At 42.7% G+C, this 22747-nt stretch overlaps 1 protein-coding gene and 1 non-coding gene across 7 annotated transcripts in view; one reads left to right on the top strand and one right to left on the bottom strand.

Moving 5' to 3' along the window:
- Positions 1 to 22747, top strand: part of GARNL3 (GTPase activating Rap/RanGAP domain like 3) — a 153280-nt gene that overhangs the window by 60861 nt on the left and 69672 nt on the right. For all 6 annotated transcript variants that reach the window (XR_009564250.1, XM_060300413.1, XM_030858623.2 and 3 more), the window contains 3 exons: positions 9890 to 9964; positions 19907 to 20006; positions 21869 to 21987. Coding sequence is in view for 5 of the 6 variants with exons in the window: in XM_060300413.1 (XP_060156396.1) it covers positions 9890 to 9964; positions 19907 to 20006; positions 21869 to 21987 (294 nt within the window). In the remaining variant the exon portion in view is untranslated. The remainder of the gene's footprint in view (positions 1 to 9889; positions 9965 to 19906; positions 20007 to 21868; positions 21988 to 22747) is intronic.
- Positions 3861 to 3967, bottom strand: LOC115854683 (U6 spliceosomal RNA). Its single transcript, XR_004040091.1, has one exon. It is a non-coding gene; the product is annotated as a U6 spliceosomal RNA (small nuclear RNA).

The following is a 22747-nucleotide window of genomic DNA, read 5'->3' as shown; positions in this document are numbered from 1 at the left end:
TTCACAAATATTTTACTGGGAATTTGAGTATCAGGGACTAGTCAGATATTTTAATGAAGAAACCAAGATGGATAGCATTTGAGATGGAGGGTTAGATGACAGTACTCATCCTGACTTGCCTCAGATTTCTCAGTAGAATAGGTGGAGAAGTCATTGCTTGGAAGAAAAGATGTTTCTGGAGTGGCGATTTGGTGATTGACGAGTCAGGGCCAAGATGGGAGATGTAATGGGAAGTGGAAAAGGAATGGATAAAAGAACTGGGGAGTGGTAGTGAAGATCTAGCCATGGTCAAGAAGCATGAGCTTGGCGTAGGCCTAGTCATATGGAAACATGTCTCTTTGAACACAGAAGGGAAGCGTGAGCGTTTACTTGGTAGGAGGTGATTGAAAACTGGGACTTGACTTGGTGGGCTTGAGTAGAACTCAGCAGTATGAAGGTCTATGTGTTAGTAAGTGCAGGGTTGGTGTGATTAACCACAGATCCCCAGCTAGAATGTGTACCGGAAAGAGCCAGCGTGGGTTATAAGTCAGGTACTGTGATGACAAATCTATACCAGTGCGGGTGAGAGCAGGTTTGGGGTCTTAGTAGTGGATGACAAAGCCATGGAGTTAAGTGAGGTCATTAGATTTGAGACAGCTGAAGGGCGTGAGCTCAAGACATCAGATAAATCATTGTGATGGACGTTGAGTTTGCTGAGGATGTTGGCCAGAGATGTGGATGATAAGTCTGAGCCCAGATCCGAGGCCTTGGTTGTTCTTTAGCCAACAATTATCTTCCTAGCTGGAGAATCTTCTAACCAATTCAGGTTCTCTGACATGTGCCCTGGCGCTCAGCACTCCAGCTACCCAACCTCCCAAATCTTTTCTCCACCCCATGGCACAGGCAGAAGAGGATGGAGGTGAAGAGTGGGAGGAAGAAAACATCTCCTCTGGTCCCCGTCTCCACTCCCTTGCCTCTCGCTGCAGACAGCGGAAGTGAACCAGACTGACCAGGAGAAGTGAACCAGGGGCCCGGGAGCAGTACTTGCCAGTCAGGGGATGGCTTATTCCACCCATGTTCAGGCCTTATCTCCCCACCTTTTTTTGATGGAAACATTTTAACTTTCTTCCCTTCTGAACCATACTTTCTAAGTCAGGGGTATGGATGTGTGTCAGGGTGTCTACATGTCTGTGATTTGCGTATGCAGATGGTCTCCTTGACCAGTATTTGTAGTTTTAAAAGTCTACTTATGTTGGAAATCATTTCTCAAAGGTCCTGTACATCTTCCAGAATAAATTGCATTATAGCGACAAAACCTTTGCTCCCCAAGGCAGAGTTGTCCCTCCAGCCTCTGACCGCCCCCAGTGCCCCATCCTTACTTCTGTGCTGTGGCATTTAACCAGGTTATGTGTGATTTATCTGTTTACATGTGTGTGTGTCTCTCTCCCAGTAGGATCTGTGCTCCTCCAGGGTAGGGATCATGTTGCATTTGTCTTTTTAATTCCAGCAGTTAGTACAGACCCTGAGAAATTAGTTCTCAATAATATCGGAAGAGTGACAAATGTTTAAACGGACCTTCCAAGAGCGTAAATGCAGCACTGAAGTGGTTTAATCGTACTAACAATAGTCACGGCATTTTATATTAATCATTATCATATTATTATTAAAATACATATTGTTATAACATGATTGAGCACTTCCTATGTCCAGAAACTATTCTAGGCTCATTCCATGTTTTATATTATTTTATCACTTTTTTTTTTTTTTTTGCGGTACGTGGGCCTCTCACTGTTGTGGCCTCTCCCGTTGTGGAGCACAGGCTCCGGACGCGCAGGTTCAGCGGCCATGGCTCACGGGCCCAGCCGCTCCGTGGCATGTAGGATCTTCCCGGACCGGGGCACGAACCCATGTCCCCTGCATCGGCAGGCGGACTCTCAACCACTGCACCACCAGGGAAGCCCTTGGTTTATATTACTGAATCCTCTCCACAAGCCTAAAAGTGGCTACAATCATTTTCCTCATTTTAGAGATAGGGAAAATGAAATTTAGAGAGGAAAAATTAAGTGATTTGCCCAAGGTCACACAGCTAGTAAGTGTGGAACTGAGATTTGAACCTGATCAGTTGGGTGCCAAAACCCACACTTGTAACCACTCATTTTAAAGAGAGGAGATAGGGGCGGGGGATGGAAATCTGAAATATTATTTTTAAAGATATAATTTACACAAATTTTAAAAGATTTTTTTCCTAAGTTAAAATACTCTTTCTGTGACTTATATATACCTGAATGCCAAGTACCCAGTGCATGATAAGCAGAGATCGCAGGGATCCTAGTGCTGCTTAAGGTATGGAAACAGACACCAGCCCAAAGAAACAAAGCGATTCAGTAGAGAGGAAAGAGGCTCTTGTTTTTGAAAATTTATGTATTTGTATTAATTTAGGAAATATTCTCATCTAATTGCCTCTAATATTAAACTAATAATACTTTTATTTACAGTAGTTAATGAATAACACTTTATTCTTCCTTTTTTAATTTTTTCTTTTACATTAATTTGTTAAATCATACAGATGGATATTATTGCTTAGATATTACTTTTTCCCAGGAATAAAACATCTAAGACATTGAACACTGTTTAGTGTTAAATGAATCAGTTACAGTTTGGCTGAAATTAGGAAGCCTCTACTCCAGATATTAAATTACATGAATTTCCACCGTTTTTAGTGTATTTAACCAACTGTAGGTGTTTCAGCCTGAGAAACTTAATGGATCTTGGTCACACAGAGTTGCATCAAGGTCCAGCATGTGACAGTCCTGTCCAATAGAACTTTCCGTGACTGTGGAAATTTGTCATTTGCTCTGTCCAGTGTAGCCATCACCTGTGGCTACTGAACACTTAAAATACGGACGGCGCAACAGAGGAACTGAGTGTTTTTTATTTTATCTCAATTAATTTAAAATTAGATTTAAATGGGGCTAGTGGCTCCAGGATTGACCAGTGCAGGAACTCTAAAGGAACTCCTCACAGGACCAGGCAGATCCTAACCAAGTGATGATTTGATTTGCTTTTTCCCTTTTCTCTCTTGGGCGCAGTCCTCCTCAGTACCGATCCTTTGGTGTATGACCAGGTTAGAAACGTTGGACAAAATAAAATATCGTAAAAATCATGTCCTTTTTTCTTAGTATTACTGATGTTAAATATATGTTAATTCCCTTCCCCTGAACTTCTGCACCAAAACAAACTCAGAAGAATTCTGCTATTTGTATCTTCTGTAGGGAAACTCTCCCCTGTGTTCCTGGTGAGTGAGGGTGTGGCTGGCAGGTGGAAATGGGGCCCTTCCCCTCCTTGAAGACCCTCTGAGCCAGGACTGTCTCTGTGGGGTGTTGTTCTGACAACCTCTCCAGTTCTACAGTTATTGGTGTATTCAGGTTTCTTCCTCTCCTTAAAAGAATCTTCATTATGTATATTTTCCTAGAAAATTTCCGTTTCACTGAAGTTTTTGGTAATAGTCGCATAGTCTCACATGGTATTCTCTCACACTTTTAAAAATCTCTTTTCTTCTTAGCAACTATATTTTCTTTATTATCACTCTTGTGTATTTGTGTTTGTCTTTGATTTTCATTTATTTCTTTATTTTATAGAAATATAGTTGATTTACGTTATTGTGTTAGTGTCAGGTGTACAGCAAAGTGATTCAGTTATATATATGTGTATATATACACATTTATGTATATACAGGTATATATATATTTTTCAGATTCTTTTTCATTATAAGTTACTACGAGATATTGAATATAGTTCCCTGTGCTATACAGTAAGTCCTTGTTGTTTACCTATTTTATACGTAGTAGTGTGTATCTGTTAATCCCAAACTCCTAATTTATAAAAATGTGGAATGCTTCACAAATTTGCATGTCATCCTTGCTTAGGGGCCACGCTAATCTTCTCTGAATCATTCTAATTTTAGTATACATGCTGCCAAAGCTAGCACTCTTTGCTTTTTAGAATCAGACTTGCTGGCCATCTCTTGGATGTCAATTCTACTGTCTTTCTAAATCTGTAATTTCTGCTCTGATCTTTTATTGATTCCTCCCCCCTGCTTTCCTTGGGTGTATTTCATTGTTCTTTTTGTACCTTCTAGCAGTTAATGCTTTAGTTCATTGTTTTTATTCTTTCTTATTTAATGACGAAATCATTTAAGAATATGAATTTTCCTGTAAATACAGCATCTATTGCATTATCTGTTTTGATAGGTACTGTTCTTGTTGATGTCTGGATAGTGTCCAATTTTAGTTTTCCTACTTGATCCAAGAGTTTTTGCAGATGTATATTTTAAAATTTCCCACTTTTTTGTCCTTTTGACACTAATTTCTCATTCAGTTGCACTATACTAAAAAAATCATCTGTATAGTTTCTGTTTTGCAGAATTTATTCATGCTTGCTTTTATCCAATATTTGATCAGCTTTTTAAACTTTAATAGATTTTCTTAAAAGGTATGTATTCTCTGTACCTTGACAAATTCAGTATATGTCTATTAAATCATGCTTATTAATTTTATTATTTGATTCCTCTATAATTCCTTACTATTTCTTGCCTTGACCTATCAGAGAGAAATATACTAAAATCCCCCATTATAATTATAATTTTAGAAACTCCATCTATTTATAAGAGTTTTGTTTTATAATGAGTGCCTATAATTATTATATTTTGGGAGTGAGTAGATCTATCTATCCATGTACCATAACTTTTTTTTTTTTTTTTTTTTTTTTTTGCGGTACGTGGGCCTCTCACTGTTGTGGCCTCTCCCGTTGCGGAGCACAGGCTCCGGATGCGCAGCCTCAGCGGCCATGGCTCACGGGCCCAGCCGCTCCGTGGCATGTGGGATCCTCCCGAACTGGGGCACGAACCCGTGTCCCCTGCATCGGCAGGCAGACTCTCAACCACTGCGCCACCAGGGAAGCCCCTGTAACTTTTTTAATGATATTTTTTTCCTAAGTTCTACATCTGATTTTATTATTCCCTCACCATTTTCTCCCCAACTTACCATGAATATTTTTTACTTGGCCTTTCTTTTTCAGGATTATCTTATTGTATTTATTGTATTGTTTTATTTTATTATCTCTTGCAGCTAGTTAGATTTCATTTGTATTTCCAATCCTTGAGTCTTTCTTCCTTTAATAGAGGAGTGTAGCCCATTGATATTTATTGTAATTATCTGGGCTGTTCTCTCCAATGACCTCTAGGAGGTGTTCCAGACTCCCCATTATCCACTTCCTCATTTTACCCCTCTCCCTCACTCCATCCTTTAGGAGTACAGATCTGGACTGATCAGATAAAAAATATCTTACTGATCACTGAACTCCTGGGTAGGCAGAGCACTTGCAAAGGTCAGAGCACATGTGGGAATGTCCTTTTTGGACATTTCCCCTGAAGAATAACAAAGGGCCAGGTATACTCCTGTGTGAGGAGACTGCCTGACTCCCTCCTCTCTGCTGGCTTTGGAGGGGTGAGCTCTCAGATTGCCTTGCTCTCTACTTTGTTTCTAAACCTTTCGGGCTGGTCTGCAGTAAATAAAGGCATTCTCTAGTTGTGGTCTAGCTCATTAGTAGGGGACCTTATCAGCGGGTAGTTGGTCTACGGAATGATTTGGTTGGCCTTGGGTTCTCTGCCCAAAGACCATCTTAACACCCCAGTCCATTATTCCTTGCATTTTTCTCAGGTATGTTCTCTGTGTTTTTGATAATCATTTTCCTCTATTTATCTCAAACTGATATTCTAATCTACTCTTTTGGGGGTATTTTCTTCTCACTGTCTAATTTTGAATTCACTATGGTCACTGTGAAATGTGGTCTACATTTCAGAATTCAGAAACCATGCTTTTACATCAGAAAGCTGATCACAGATTGTTCCATATTCATAGATCAAGTATCCTCCCAAATTATTACAATTAATGATGGCCTAAAATTTCCTTGTGCTTTTTGTAGTAAATTATATTTCCTTGAACATTTGCTCATATACCTCAAGTCAGTTTCCACATTTTAAATTATGGACTTGTCATAGGTTTAATGATTTTTTCTTTGTTCTTCCTTGTAGGGTATGTTATAGGGTATATAGTTGGCTTAGAACATCAAAATGCAGTTAAAAACAAGTGTATTTCTCTGTCACAGTGAGCCAAGCATTTTAAGTTGTTGGGTGGCTGTGCCCCATACATTCAGGCTTGGGATGAACCCACTGTCTTCAATATGGACTTCGAGGTCTCTCTGGTCATTGAGGTTTAACCAGTGGAGGGAAAGAGCACGTGCGGGGGCACCTCCCCTCTCTAAAGGGCTGGGATCCCTACATGCCACTGGGACTTTGACCCACCTGCAAGTGGGGAGATGAAGTCAAATGGCCACCTTGAGGGAACTGTGGTCTAGCCATGTGTCCGGCTGCAATTCCATTACCGTGGAAGATGGTGAGGACGGATTTTGGCGGCAACCAGAACTCTGTACCACGTGGAAAGAGTCAGAGGAGAGGGCTTCTTGGTTGTGCAGCACTGGACATTTAGATGGGTTGTAGTAGACATTGTGTCATTCCTGAGTCAAATCTCCTTCCAACAAAGGGAAGAGTTTATATATTTTTAATAGTTTTAATTAGCCAGATCAAAGGCTTATGAGGAATAATAGAAAGAAAACTACTGATAGAAACAGCTTCTCTGCTGTGTTAAAACGATATTTTTTTCCTGGAGTGTTATTTTTTTCAGCCCCTCATTCGCTGGAGCACTGTCCCCTTTCACATCAGGTGGGGTACCAGTCCTCATCAGCGCCAGCCTCCACGGCACCCTCTGGTTTATTTAGCCAGCTGCCTGAGCCAGCTGGGGGTTGGGGGGGTGCGGGGCAGGGGAGCTCTGGGGCTGCCACTCCACTTGCCAGCGAGAGTCACTTCCCCAGTGTGACTGGTAGGTCTCCTTCCCACCTACTGCCCGAATACCCCCCTCACCTCAGACAGGCCCTGCCAGCATGAGCTCAGCAGTGTTAGTTTGACCTTACTTGGACTAAGTTACTACTCAGGCTGCCTTTCACTTGCAAATGGTGATTCAAGTGATTTGGTCTGTCCTTCCCCTTGGTCTTTCTTTCGTCATAGACCTGGTAGAATCTCTTTGAAATTTCTTGGGTGAGTAATGAACCTTCTTGGTTTCTGGGGCTAGAGTAGATCTTTCCCCCAGTCTTATAACCCTTTGGTCATTTCCACAGGGATTTGGCATTCATCTGTTCATGGATTTCTTGTGTAATAAATATGTAGTGAGTATCAATACTATGTCAGGCAGTGAGCATAGCTCTGGGGATGCAGTGGTGAGAAAACCATCGTCTTCCTGGAGCTTCTCAGTGAGAGTGGAGGGGGTGCGTGAGGAGAGACGGGCATCAATCAGGTGATGGCACAAAGGAATGGCAATCAGGACCCTGAGGCCCTCTCTGAGACTTGCAGTGGGAGCTTTTCCCAGGCAGTGAGGTCAAGGAAGGTGTCTGAGCAATGGCGGCTGTGGTGAAATTGAATGATAAGGAGTTCACGAGGGGAAGCGGGGAGAGGAAGACCTTCCAGGTGAGGGGGTCCCGTGTGTGCACGTCCTCTGGTGGGAAGGAGGGGGATGCCAGGATGGAGATGGGATCATGGGACAATCAGATTCGCAGTTGCCAAAATCCCGTGCGCTTTGATGTGAAGAGTGGTTTGGAGAGAAGCGATGGTGGGTGGATGCACAGGCCAGTTAGGAGATGGTTGCAGTCACCCAGGGGAGAGATGACAGTGACCTGATGGAGATGGTGGTGGTGGCGATGGTGACGGTGATAGAGTTAAACGTGTTAGACTAAGGCAGGGGTTCAGGGTCTTCATGGATTTTGTGATTATAGTTCAGAGGGAGCTAAATTCTTTCTAACCATCAAATCGTTAAACATGTCCTTCCTTTCTTCTTCTTGATCCTTTCAATCAAGATAAGCGATAAACTTCTTATTCTAATCTCAGCAAAGGAAAAGGGAATCATAGCCTGTGCCTAGCAGTGTCTGGAATATAGTCCACCACTGTTTATACTTGTTATGTGAATGAATGACTGAATCAGTGAATGATGGTCAGCTCTTCTCCCAAGCCTTTGAGTCCTGGATGAGACTGGCTGTAGTGAGGACTATATCTACCAACCTCTAATATAGGGATGTGTGTGTCACCCTCTCTCTTTATATGCCTATGGCAGACATTAGTAATTGATTGCAGCTCCTGGCAACAACGTGTGACAGTACACACGGAGTACTGCCAACCAGGGAAACCCTTCTCAGTCTTGGTGTCCAGAGGTAGATCTGATACCGTGTGACCCAAAGCGCCCACCATACTCTGCCATGTGGCTCAAAGTCCCCAAGCAAACAGACACTCAGGCAGGACATTCCCAGGGCTTAGAGGTCACCTAGCAGGAGCTGAGAGCAAAGGGCAGACCTCTCTTTGGGCAAATTAAATTCTTTGCTATGTAGCCTCTATTGCCCATCTTCAGTCTATCAATAGTGTAATGATCTGATGATATAAAAGCTAAATATATACATAAAAATCTTCTTCATAATTGTTTTTAGAAATTATTTTGCAGGATATAGGTTAGGTATACATATAAGTTAGAACCTTATCATGGACACTCCATGGAGGAGGGTTAAGTAGGGTAGTGGTCAGATGAGGATAACAGGCTTCCGGAATCTGACTGCCTGTGTTCACATCCCAGGCCCACCACTGACTTAGACGTAACCTTACCTAGTTATTTTAACCTTTCTCTGCCTCAGTTTCCTCACTCATAAATGAGAATAATGATAGTACCTACTTTGTGTTGTTTTTATGAGAATTAAATGAGATAACACATGTTAAGGCCAGAGGAGTACATGGCATGTAGCAGCTCTCGATAAATATTAGATACTATTATTTTTGTGTTTATCATGGGAAAAGTTTATCAATCTTTTTCAAACAGTTTTCCTTAGGAAAAGTTGTAGAGTTTTTCCCTGAAATTTTTCCATTTATTTTCACACTTTCATATCTCTGAAACACGAGTAAAAATACGAGATAATCTTTCTTAAGAAATTGTGTATCATTTTACTGGGTAAGACTTGAGAAGTGCCCCTCTGGGCAAGTGTGTTCTAATGGGATTTCTGGGATCTGGAAATTGTTGGCAGATCTTTGCTGCAAATTTGTGGGCAGATTTAAAAGGTTAAAAAAAGACATGTCATTTTCCTAAGTTGCTACTGAGAAATCTAGAAGATTTAGGAGAAAGTAAGTTAAACCTTGAGTCGGTGATTTTAGGACTGATGCACCAGCACTGATTTCTTTTTAACTGATCTCTTTTTAGCACCGAGCTCCTTGAATGGAGACTGCCTATTTGCAAGCATTGCATTGCTGGAGCTAAAATGCAGTCAGGCAGCCTTGGAAGGGACTAATTGGCCTTTTGGAAACTGTTTGAAACTGAACGAAGTACAGGAGCTTTCTGTGATGTTAGTAGAGCCTTGAGTTTTTGCCAGCCATTAATTGTGTTTTAGGCTTTCCTGTGAAGGCAGCTGAACTTGAGACTTGGCTTTCGGTGTTGCCATCTGTGAGCTACGCTTGTCCGCGTGTGACGTGGGTTAAGCTTGTAGGGAGCATCACCTCAATGCTTCACTATTGGAATATGTTCACATTTAGATTTGAGGCTCTTGTTTTCCACTCTTATGGGTTAGGTGTTCCTCACCCTTCAGCTTCCTAAAGACTGTAGGGCCCACCTGTACGAGGGCGTGGCTGATAGAGCTTCCAAGACTGTGAGCTCTAGGCTGGGCCCTCCAGCTCTCCCTGGATTTGACTTACTCATAGGCAGATACGGACAGATGGAAGGGGCGTTGCAAATGGTGACCCAGCTTCCTAACTGAGTGCTCTTTTGTCCCCCAGCTTATCTCTAGTGATGCCGATGGAGCCATCCAAAGGGCTGGAAGGTTCAGAGTGGAAAACGGCTCTTCAGATGAGGTAAGGAAGTCTGTATCAGCACCAAGCCCACAATCACGGTGCCTGTGATACAGCCGTGAGCAGCTTGTGCCCCTCTTTGCCACAGAAGACCTGCCTAAGTGGAGCCCAGGAAGGGGTCAGAAGGGCTCTTCAGAGTTTTGCTTGAAGCGAGCAGGAAGGGAAAGTGCCGTCGTTCTCTGTATGGAAGGTACTGTTGATAGAGTGACGCGCACCCTTTGAAAGATCTGTAATAAAGCCAGGTAGACACGTGAAGGTGGTCTGCCAGCAACGGGACCGAAGACAGATTCACAGCCACAGCACCCTTTGTGAATGGCCCCTGGAACCCTAGCTCTTACCCTTTGCCAGGCTTGTAGGCTTGGAACTGCCGTGTGAGCAATGTCAGGGTCCAGGAGAGAGATGCAAAAAATTACTTTGATTATAAAATGTCGTCTTTATTCAGAGAAGACACCAAGAAAGGAGGCCATTCCTGTCTGCCACTGCTTGGGCCCAAGCCCTCTTTCTGGGCTCTGCTGGTCATCCTCGCCATAGGCCACAGGGACTCGCCTTGCTGGCCTTTCTTTGTTAAAACTTCCACTGCCCGCTCCAGCCCTTGGAGTCTACCCCCAGAACTGCTGAGTGCTATCTAAGCCCCCCCAGTTTTTTCTTCTTTGCTGCTTCTCTGAGAGGCAGCCCACTGCAGTGCTTCAGCACACCCAGCTTTGGCATCAGGCAAGCCTGGGTTCAAGTTCCAGCTCCCCCACCTCCTAGCTGTGCGACCCTCGGCAAGTAATCAGCCTTTCTGAAGCCCAGGTTCTTCGTCTGTAAGGAGGAAACGGTCTTGGGATTATCAAGAGGATTCAGTGAGCTAAGCTTTTAAAGCTATTAGTGCTCTGCCCAGTGTACAGTGAGAGTTCAGTGAGCGAGAGCTGTAATAGTAATAATGGTTGTTGTTGTTCCCATAAGTGGTGCTGTATGGCCAGCCTTGCCCTCCTGACCACTTCCTTAATCACGTTCTTGGTGATGGGCTATGGATTTAACTTGAAAGCCACAGCATTCAGGAAGTTGTTGCTCATCTTCACCTTTGCCTTAACTTAGCAAAGCCCTTCACCCAGACGTAGTACCCTCACCATTGCTGTGAGGCAAAGGGGGCAGAGTCCCACCTTGGGCTGGACCCCTGAATAGGTGCCCACATACGTCTTATCCAGAATGATGTCAACTGACCTTCATAGAAGAAAGAACTCCCAGGGAAATTGGCTTCTGAAGCTTGGAAACAGCCCTCCCCAAATGGTCCTGCTCCTGAGACAAGACAGGCTTATCCTCACAGACTCAGGCAGCCAAGGGTGTCCCAGGAGCTAAGTCAGGAGCAGAAGCATCGAGTCCTCATTCTCCAGTGCTCAGAAAGCTAGCAGCCGCCAGGCCGAGTGTCTACTTTGAGCACCTAAGTACCGAAGACACCAGAGGTTGCTGTACCTCAACACAACTTTCTGCTACCAAAATTTTACAGAACTTCAGCCCAGCCCGAAATGAACAAACGGTACTGGCTTTCCCCACCCCACATAAGCACAACTCTGGCCCCTGCCAAGACCAGTGTCTAGAGGAAATCCACAGCTCCCCAGAAAAACGTAAATGGAGCCTTCATGCAGTCCTAGGCTCACCACGCACTTCGGTTATCAAACACTCCTGCCTGGCCCTGTCACCTGGCCATGCCACATGCCAGAGGACAAGGTCAGGGACTAGAAATCACCTGTGGAGGATCATGGGCAACAGTGGCTCCAGAGTCAGGCTGCTGGGGTTCAAATCATGGCCCCACAACTCACCAACAGTGTGGCCATGGGCAGTTCACTTAACGCCTTTAGAACCATTCGGTGGAGTTACTGATTTAGCAAATCCTTGTGGTCTGTTGCATTCAAAACACAGTCCTGTCTCAGATTGCTTCTGTGGGCTCAAATACTGTTTTAAATTTTGTTTCCACCAAAGCCACCGAGCATGAGTGCTCCATTGGAGCACCTTGGCTGGGTTTTATATCCATGGTCTTCAGTTAAAAGCTCTGGCCAGTGCCAGCGCCCGGCCTGGTGTAAGACGGTGGAGGAACGTGAGACTCAGAGGAAAAAATCCTGGCTTGCTCTGAGTTTGTTAAAGCAGTTAGTGCATTAGAAGGCTCAACACGCTGCTTGAAGTTTTTCAAACCCATGAACAAATTGCAAAGCAGTTTCACTACTGAGTTATTTTTCCTTTTATCGTTGCATTGATACAGTATGGATACTAGACCCTTATCAGATACATAATTTGCCAAAATTTTCTCCCATTCCTTAGGTTGTGTTCTCACTTTCTTGATTGTGTCCCTTGAAGCAAAAAAGTTTCTTAATTTGCTAATATCTAGTTCATCCATCTTGTCTTCTGTTGCTTGTGCTTCTCCTAGCGTATCTAAGAAACCATTGCCTAACCCAGGGTTGCTTGGTCACTTTTTAGAGTTTACTCTTCCCTTCGGATAATGTCAAATTTGTCTTTTATTTCTTTAAACATAGTCAGTATAATGGTTTTATTATCTGTGACTGATAATTCCAATATGTGAGGGTTTTTGTGGCCCTCTGTTAGATTTTTCTCCTGCATATTCTCATGGTGTACTCTGCTCCTCTGTGTGCTTGGCTGCCTGATTGTGTGCTGTTTGTTGTTCTTGAAGATGACTGTTTTAGGAATAACATAAGGCTTAGGATGCGTTGCCTTTTGGTACAGAGTGTGATCCTGTGATTTATAATAAGAAATACATATTTGGTCTTCGTACCTCTTCCTGGCACAGAGCTCCTAAAACCCTTGGAATTTTCTAAGTAATGAGAGTGATCATGGTGTCTTTTGTTATGTTAATAAGTGACTTCTGGAAAGCCCCTATGTTTCCTAAGGATGGGGGCTGGTCACCAGAGGAACCAACCATGTGATTAGAGGGTTAGCGCTTCAGTCCAGCCCCAGCCTCCTGGGAGAGGAGAGGGGCTGGAGAATGAGTTCAATCCCCAAAGGCCAGTGATTTAATCAGTCGTGCCTATGGGATACAGCCTCCATAAGAACTTGAGAGGGCAGCGTTTAGAGAGCTTACAGATGGGTGAACACCTGGAGATTCCAGAAGAGTGGCCGGCTCGGAGAGCATGGGCTCTCCACACCCCCTCCCACGTCCACGTACCTTGCCCCATGCATCTCTTCCATCTGGCTGTTCCTGAGTTATATCCTTTTATAATAAACTAGTAATCTAAGTAGTCAAGTGTTTCTCTGAGGTCTATGCTCTAGCAAATTAATCAAACCCAAGGAGAGGGTCATGGGAACCTTCAATCTATAGCCAGTTGATCAGAAGCACAGGTAATCACCAGGATTTGCAGTTCGCAGCGGAAGTTGCAGACGTCAGAAGCAGTCTTGTAGGACTGAGCCCTTAACCTGTGGCATCCGACACTGTCTGCAGTGTCAGGATTGAGTTGAATAACAGGACACCCAGCTGGTGTCGGAGAATTGCTTGGTGGTGTGGGGGGAAACCGCATATTAGAATTGGTGTCAGAATCAGAGGGAGGGTTTGCATTTGCTTTTGCCAGACACCTTTAAACTAAAGTTCCAGCTTGAAGCTTTTTAAACCCTTTAAGCCAAGATACAGGCTGGAGCTGCAGCTTTACATGAGGCTGGCTCGTGGTCACAGCACCTCAGAGACACTTCTCCACTCAGCACTGTGGCAGGCTTCCTTGGAGCCTTTGGGGTAGAGGTGGTTTCTTCCTGTTCACTCTTTTCTTGAATGTGTAACCCTTTGGGGTCCCAGCTTAATGTGGGGTGGGTCTCCTATAGACCTACCTACTTCAGTGGATCCTGGGGGTTTGATTCTTTGCCCTCTTGCCTCTTGAGGTCACCAAAACCCAAGAGTAATTTTGCCAGGATCGATAGATATCTTCAAGCTAAAGAGAACTTCCATGCTCCACTTACCTCTCCAGGTTCCCACTTGCCTTTGTTTTGACTGGTAATTCCTTACTATCTTGTAAGCTCTCCAGTGCTTTTAAGGAGATGACTTTAATATTTGTCTAATGCTTTTAGTTTCTTCAGTGGGAGGTTTGGCCGAATAACCTAGCTCACCATTACCAAAAACATAAGTTATATCAGGAGCGCTATTCCTATAATACATCCAGTCATTCATGCAACCCACACGCAGGATCACTTCTCGGTGCCAGACGGGCTGAGCACTGGTGATGCGGGAATGAATAAGACTGCTGACTGCTAAGGTCCCTGCCCCCGTGGGCTCACAGACGGGCAGGAGAGTGGTCAATAAATAACACAGATACATAGGATGATTGCAAATTTTGGTAACTCCTGTGGAGAAAACACACAGGGGGCGTGTCATAAGGACGTCACGGTGAGGCCCAGGCTCCGAGCAGTGCTTCTCAGACTGTGTGTGGTGAAGGGCTTGCTTTTTTATTTCCAATCTGTTGCAGGACTCTCTGTGGTCCTACTACGTATGACCAGTTTGCAGCACCCCCTCATACAACTCACTACCAAAATCAGTAACATCCGGATTGGTCTGGGTTCTGTTTAGGGAAGCTAAACCCCTAAGACTTGCTCTCCACTGCTGTCTACTTCATCACAGACTGTTGGCAGATCAGCACCCATCTGTGGACCACACCTTCCCGCCGTAGAGTTCATCTAGGCCCGTCCTCCACCCAAGGCATGAACCCCTGCAACAACTTTGCCAACAGTTAGCTCCTCTGTCCCTGCCTGAATATATTTCCAGTGAAGGGAAACTTGCTCCCCCCTTGATAGGTTTTTCCTCGGGACACCAACCAATTCCATCACCAACTAAGTCCCCTACAATTCCGTTCAATCCTGACCGTAACCACCTGGAGGTAGCGTCAGACTCCACTGGTTTCAGGCTCAGTTCCACACGCTGCCCTCACTTCAGACACCGGTGGCAAGTGTCAGGTCCCCAGGGTACCCACACATCTGTCTAACTGTGCTACAAAGTTAGGGGTTCCCATAACCCCCCTCCTCGGGTTCAGTAATTCACTGAAATGACTCACAGAACTCTGGAAAGCACTTTACTTACCATACCCATTTATTACAAAGGATACAACTTGCGAACAGCCAAATGGAAGAGATGCAGAGGGCAAGGGATGGGGGGTGGGGGCACAGCGCTCCCCTGCCCTTTTTGGGTGCACCACCCTCCCAGCACCTTGATATAGTCACCAACCCAGAAGCTCACATGGGTAAGGTTGCAGGGTGGGGTTGAAAGTGCCAAGCTTCTAATCAAGCTTGGTCTTTCTAGCTACCGGCCCCATCCTGAAGCTAGCTAGGGGCCCACCAAGAGTTGCCTCATTGGAGCAAAAGATGCTCCTGTCACCCTTATGTCTCAGGAAATGCCAAGGGTTTTAGGAGTTCTGTGCCAGGAGCCAGAGACAAAGCTGAAATATAAATTTCCCATTATACCACAGCCCTAAAGTTACTTCCATTTTTCGGCATCTCTCATTGCTAGAAAGTTCTTTTTATTGAACAGAACTCATCTGTCTATATTTTCCACTCAGAGTTTCTATTTATGGTTTCTGGAGCCCATAGCGTAAGGCTGAGCCTTCTTCAGCATGGTAGGCCTTTAAGCATTCCAAGACATCTGCTGTTTTTCTCCTAAGACATGGACTCAGTTCCACTGATCATCACACTCCCTGCTGCTCCTTAGACACATGTGAGGTGGTTAATGGACCTTTTAGGTGGAAGTGCTCGGAAGTGAACACCTGGCTCCAGGTGCGCCTCACGGCCACAGAGTGAGGCCGGCTCATCCCCTTCCTTGCTGTGCACACGCTCCTCTTTTCATGAAGCCCGAGGACTCATTACGAACACACGATGTGCTACCCCCGACTCCAGTCTTTTTCACATGTGCTGTTATTTAGCTGTGAGGCAACATCATGGTATAGTGGAGACAGTTTTGGAGTCAAGCAAACCTGGGTTCAGACCTCAGCTCTACCACTTACCAGTTTATGACTCAATGTCACGGAGCCTCAATCTCCTACTGGGTAAAAAAGAGAGAGAATTCCTACTTTGTAGCACCTGGCCTTCTCCACCCTTTACTTGTACAATTTGTATTTGTACCTAAATGTAGGATTCTGCAGTGTCCACGCTGAATTTAATCTCGTTAGAGTGTCCTGTAATTGCTAATTGTCAAGAGGTTTTTTGACATCTTGATTCTGTCACCTGTCCTATTAGCTAACCCAGTGAGAATCTTTATATTACCTTCAGATGTGCTTATCCTGCCATCTGTGTGCTCATTCAGATTATTAATTAAAATGACTGTGACCCTCGGGTAGATCCCTGGAAACCTCCCTTACAGCTTACTTGTATGTATAATTAGTATATGGCGGAGCAGAGGGGACGATCTTTCAGCTTTTTATAGATCTCTTCCTTAGCATGGGGAGGATTCTCTTGCACACTGTTGGGGGACATGTAAATGAGTTTGGGGAAGGCAATTAGCAATCATTAAAAATGTGTATACCATTTGGCCAGCAGTTCTACTGCTGGGATGTGTATTGTAGCGTTATTTTAAAATAAAAAAATAAAACGACTTGGAAACAACATCAGTTTCCATCAGAAGAGGAATGATTTTGAAAATTATGATTTAGACACTGGAATGCTTAGTAGCTGTTAGAAAGAATGAGGTACAGGTAAATGTAATACCATAGAAAAACGTTTACCATACAGTGCTAGACATAAAAGCAAGTTCCAGAATGATTCGTATGATATCATCCCATTTCCTTAAAAACAACAAAAAAGATAAACTTGCTTGTCAATAGTCAAGAAAATTTCCAAAAGGTTACCTAAGAATTTAATAGTAATTGCTTCTGGAGTGGAAATGGGAGGTCAGGAAAGAAGTTAGAGGACCTTAACTTTCTACCCTTTTATGTTTACATATTTTACACATCTATACTCAACTGAAGTGTTTAATTTTTTTAAAAAACTATGTAGTTGTTAAAAGGAACAAGGTAGATCTGTAAGTACTAATAGAAATATTTCTAAGATTTCTTTTTTTAGTGAAAAAATAAGTTTCAGTGTAATACCTATAAAACTATCCCGTTTATGAAAACAGATTATGTGTGTATATATACATATATACATATACATGTATATATATGTATACACATATATACATATATATGTATACATATGTATATATGTATATATACATATATACATATGTATACATATATACATAAATATATGTAAAGGTATGTGAATGTGTATACATATGTATAGACACATTTTTGTAAATGCATAAAAAGACCTGGGACTATCCAAACCAATCTGGTAACATGGTTATTATATGGCAAGGAAGTAGATTAGGACATGGGGGTTGGGGGGGAAAAAAGCATTTTAATTTTTGTATGATTTAACTTTTTTCAACCAGCTTATATTTATATTTGCAATTCAAAATTTTTTAGTTTTTTTTTTGAATCCATCTTCTTTATTGTCAGTGTTCTTTCAGCAATTTAACCTAGAAAGTGAAGGAAAGTCAGTTTAAAAGCATTCATTCATTAATTAAACTCACTCTGGAAGAGACTCTGAAAAATCACAAGCATTATATAAAACTATGGATCTCGTTTGTAGTCTGAGTGCTTGTGTTGTGTGGACTCCCTGCTTAAAGTCAAATATTGGAGAACATTCAGATAAAATGGGGGTGTTATACATGGATTTTGATTAAATTCTCTTCACAATATCCTGGCCATATACAGTCTTCATCCTTCACATCCCACAAGTATAAATGTGGTTAAACAAAACAAAACAAGGAAAGCAACAAGGAGCTTTTGTGGGCTTTGGAATTTGATGCAGAAATGATTCAGGATTTCTCAGTCTCAAGACTCATTCAACCCTGTGGGCATGTTCAGGCACATCTGCAGCATAGAAGAATTTGAGTTCATTACTGCATAATACCTTTGAGCAAATGATTATCTAAAAGGGATAAAATTAGTATGGGTGTTTGCAATGTTAAACTTTGATTGTCTGGAAAATGTGCTCATCAGAATATTTCCTCCTAACATTCTTGTTGATGTCAAGTAAATACTGTGTTCCTGTGTAACTGTCACCTTAAAATGCTATAGGAAGTTTCTGTATCTTTGAAATCCTCTATAAAGTAGGCCATACTTAAAATAGTTAGGATTTATGGTGGTTATGTAAGAAGATACTTATTCTTGGGAAATACACATTGAAGTATTTAGGAATAAAGGGCTATTATTTATGCAATGTAGTCTTAAATGATTCGGGAAAAAGTGTGTGTGTGTGTGTGTGTGTGTGTGTGTGTGTGTAGAGGGATAGAGAGTAGTGAACAAGTGAATAATGGGATAAAATGTTAGCAGTAGGTGAATCTGGTAAAGGGCATACAGATGCTTTTTGCACTCCTCTTATTCTTGCAACTTTTATGTAAGTTTAAAATCACTGCCAAATAAAAATTTAGATAAATGGGTGTGGGTGCATAGGGATATATATATATCTCGCTGATTTTTTTAAAGTCAAGAAAATTCAATAAAGCCACAATAATACTAAGAATTTTAACCTACTTTTTACCCCTTGATAGATTAAAAAGGCATAACATTAAATAAAAGACTCAGAAGATGATGTAAGGTTAAGATTTTAAAAAAGAAAAAAAACACTCTGACATTGGAACTGATTTGTTTTAGCTCCACTGCTTATATTTCTGGAACCTTAGGCAACATACTTAAATTATCTAAGCATCAATTTCCTCATCTGAAAGTAAGGGGCTAAAATCGACTCTGTCTCATGAGTTGGTGGAGATACCACAGAGATAATTCATGTAGAGTGTGCGGCCTAATACTTGGCACTTAGAGCTCTTTCCGTGAACATCATTATTTCCAGAGCAATGAGAAAGACAGAAAGCATCTTAATTCACTTTATAAAGTAATATAATCCTGAAAGCATGACAGAAATATATACTGAAAAGAAACCTACAGATTCATCTCACCAACAAATATGATACATAAGTCATTTTTTTAAAGCCAGCAATACAGTATATCCACAGAATACCTATAAGGGTGTCTTCCAGAAATCTAAGAACCATTCAGTGTAAGAAGAGCCAATGGTATAATTTATTACATGACTATGATTTTCACCATTTAACCTATTCGCTAAATAGTTGCCAAAAAAAAAAAGCTTTCAGTAAAATTCAATATTCATTTCTGAGAAAACTGCTTTATAAACTTGGAATTGAAGGGAACTTCTTCAACATGATACAGAAACTGACCACAGGCATCCAGTAAATCACTAGAGCCATGTCAGAATGAGAAAAGAATGTTCCAGCAGTCTGTCTTACACACAGGGCACAATGTAGATGTCAATGGAGTTTCCAACTATATATTCGGTAAGATTCCATTTTGGTAAGAAAAGTACACATGTACATGTAGGGGAAAAATTTGAGGAAACCATATCAAATCATTAATAATGATTATATCTTTGGATAGAGGATTCGGATTATTCGTTATGTTTATCCATGTTTTCCACATTAATTGAGTTACAGTAGATTTTTAAAATTCTACAAAGAATATGAATTCAAATAAGATGCTGCCGAGATGTGTTCCAGGTGAAATGTGTTCCAGGTTACCCTGCCTGTTACAGGGTAACAAACAGAAGGGTGTGCCTCTGCGGGCACCAACTCCCAAATGTTGTGGAAGCTTCAGCCCAGAACGGAGAAAAACTTTAAACCCAAGTTACACTCAAGTTAGAAATCGCTTAACTTACTGGTTCACCTGGTGCTTCTTCCTACACCCCAAGGACCTTCAGCATGTTTCTATGATGTGGATTTAGACAGGTGTCTTTTCTAATGAGAACATGTGGTTACAGCCCTGTTTGTACACTTTTAACAGTGACTTTTCTGGTTCTTTGGCATCCGGTTCATTGCTACCTTGTTTACTTTCTAAATAAGCCTCTTAATGGCATAACTTTGTTCCATTACAGAATGCAACTGCTCTGCCAGGCACTTGGCGAAGGACAGACGTGCACTTAGAGAACCCAGAATACCACACCAGATGGTATTTCAAGTATTTTTTAGGACAAGGTAATTATGTCATTACAGTGGTTGGGAAGAAAGGATATTCGGAATGAAAATTAGTGTTGGTATAATTTCTGGTACCCTATATGTGTGAAACTTATCAGTTTAGGGACACTGAGGTCAGGGCATCTCATTTCAAGGTCAGTTGTAAACTTTGTAGATTTGTAAGCTTTGAAGATTCAGCCCTAGTAGGTTTTCCTCCGTTTTAAATTTGTTATTTATATTTTATTTTATATTTTTATCTTAAAATTTTTTATTTAGTTAGTTTTTGCTAGTTGTTTTTGTCCCTGGGGAGTTAAAGAGGATTAGATAGTATGAATGAGTGATTTGCAAGATGAGAAGAATTTGCAGGGCACAGAATAATTTTAGACTTAACAAGGCATGTACCTGGTCTATAGTGGGCCTTGAACCCTTAGTTCAAGGCAGTGAGGGGGAGAAACGATTCCCTGAGCTCCAGGGCCAATGCAGAACAGAGAGGCATTACGCTGTAGGCTCTGGTGACCAGGATTTGTTTACCACTTACCATGTGCCAGGCAATGTGCTCTTGCAAAGGCAGCTGTGATCCCTGCCCTCGTGGAGACTATAGACTGTTTGAATCCTGGTTCTGCCGTTATCAACATAGGACCTTAACACTAGTTACTCCCACTTCTCTGAGTCTTAATTCCTTATCTGTAAAGTGGGGGTATTACTAGTACATACCTAGGAGGTTTGAACAGAAGTGTCAGTGAGGCACGTTAAGCCTGGTGCCTGGCACATACCAAGAGCTCTGTCATGAATAGTGATGTACATTTGAAGTGAAGGGCTCGTGTGAACATATATGGAAAGGTGGGAAACAGGAGCGTGGTTAGCGACAGAAGGCAATGGGAATGGAAATATAATCACTATGGCAGGATTAGAAATGGGTTAGATAAATTGCTTATCAGGCTAATGCATTTATTTATTTGTAGAAGATGTGATACTTGAGCTATAAAATGAGAGTGAGCAGACCCAAATGATGTCTTTTTAAATATCGGATACTGTATTATTCCAAGAAGTTCACTTATTTGGCAAGACATATCTCTTTATAAAGAAAGAAATTGGGGGGCTTCCCTGGTGGCACAGTGGTTGAGAGTCTGCCTGCCGATGCAGGGAACACGGGTTCGTGCCCTGGTCCGGGAAGATCCCACATGCCGCGGAGCAGCTGGGCCCGTGAGCCATGGCCGCTGAGCCTGCGCGTCCAGAGCCTGTGCTCCACAACGGGAGAGGCCACAACGGTGAAAGGCCCGCGTACCGCCAAAAAAAAAAAAAAAAAAAAAAAATTGGGGGAAAGTTGCTATCTTCCCAAATGCTTGAAAGCATAGTGCCTGGAGTACTTATGACTTCAGAGAAAAGTGGTGCCGTCAGTTTGGATGCCTTCAGCTGCCTCAACGGGCTTAAACAATAAGGGAGACAACAAGAGACCCAGAGGTAGGGCAAGCTCTGGGGTTGGTGGAGTCAGAGGCTTGGTGATGTCATCCATGCTGGCCTTCCTCAGGGTCACAAGATGGTTGCAGCAATTCCAGGCATCACTTCTAGACACCACCGTGTCCAGGGGAAAAGAAGGCCATCTTCAGGAGTGAGGAGGCCCTTCCAGAAACCCCTTGACACACTTTTCCTCCTGTCTCATTGGCCAGAATTGGGTCACACGTTCATTCCTGAGCCCATCCCTGGCAAGGGGAACAGGAGAGCATGATTAGGATAGAGTCACCAGGTTCTGTCCTGAGCTGGGCTGGAGATTACTGTTCCCTGATCCTGTGGGAAAGGCTGGCTGCCACCTGCCGTGCACACTGCTCCCAGTGCCTGGAGGAGCCGGCTGCATCTTCACTGTTCTGAACCTGCCTCTCTTCCAGTCCATCAGAACTACATTGGAAATGATGCGGAGAAGAGCCCCTTCTTCCTGTCGGTGACCCTCTCTGACCAAAACAATCAGCGTGTCCCTCAATACCGTGCAATCCTTTGGAGGAAAACAGTGAGTATCAGACCTGCACCTGGAGTTTCAGCACCACTCCAGAGTTTAATCAGTGTCATTGTCAGCCTTTTTCTACAAGGGTTTTTGAGTCTGGCTACTGAGGATTATCCTGTTCACAGGGGAGACCTTCACACTCTGAGTTTAAGAGCAATTTTTCCTATATAAGCCACTAAGTAGACATGTTCATTCCCCTCAATCTCTGCCCTCTCGGAATACACGACTATGTTATTATCGCTGTTACTGATACTGAAAGTGATGAGCTGGCACACCTTCAACCAAAAGAAACAAGATTTAGTGGAGGAATATAATACTGTTACATGGGCACGGCCCCTGGGGCTCCTGTTTCCATGAGTCAGTTGGTCAACTGCTGAATCAGCTGTGCTTCTAGGATTCCTTTGAGGCTTAGCTCCTTTCATCAATTTCATGGTGTGGAAAAGCAACCCTAGATCTAACAAGTACCTCCTGCCCACAGTGGGCTCTGGACACTGAGCTGGGGACAGCGGGCTGAAAGCAAGCCCTTTCAACTCCAGGACGCAGGTCTTTCTTTAGCTCAGGAAAGTTTTTTTATGTTCATTGGTGTTGCTTCTTTTCCTGTTCTGAATTTTTTCTATTAATTCTTATATTCGACCTCTGTCTTTCATCTTTTACCTTTTCTCATTATCTTCTTCTCTTGTTTCTTTTTTGCTTTGCTTCTTAGAGAATTTTTTAGAGACCATATCAACACTAGAAAGAGCAAAGAGTTTGTAGTTAAGCAAACTAG

The sequence above is a fragment of the Globicephala melas genome, chromosome 6 (assembly GCF_963455315.2).
Source record: "Globicephala melas chromosome 6, mGloMel1.2, whole genome shotgun sequence".
Taxonomy (NCBI): domain Eukaryota; kingdom Metazoa; phylum Chordata; class Mammalia; order Artiodactyla; family Delphinidae; genus Globicephala; species Globicephala melas.
Note: the sequence above shows the minus strand (reverse complement) of the source record. Positions and strands in the feature narration are given on the sequence as shown.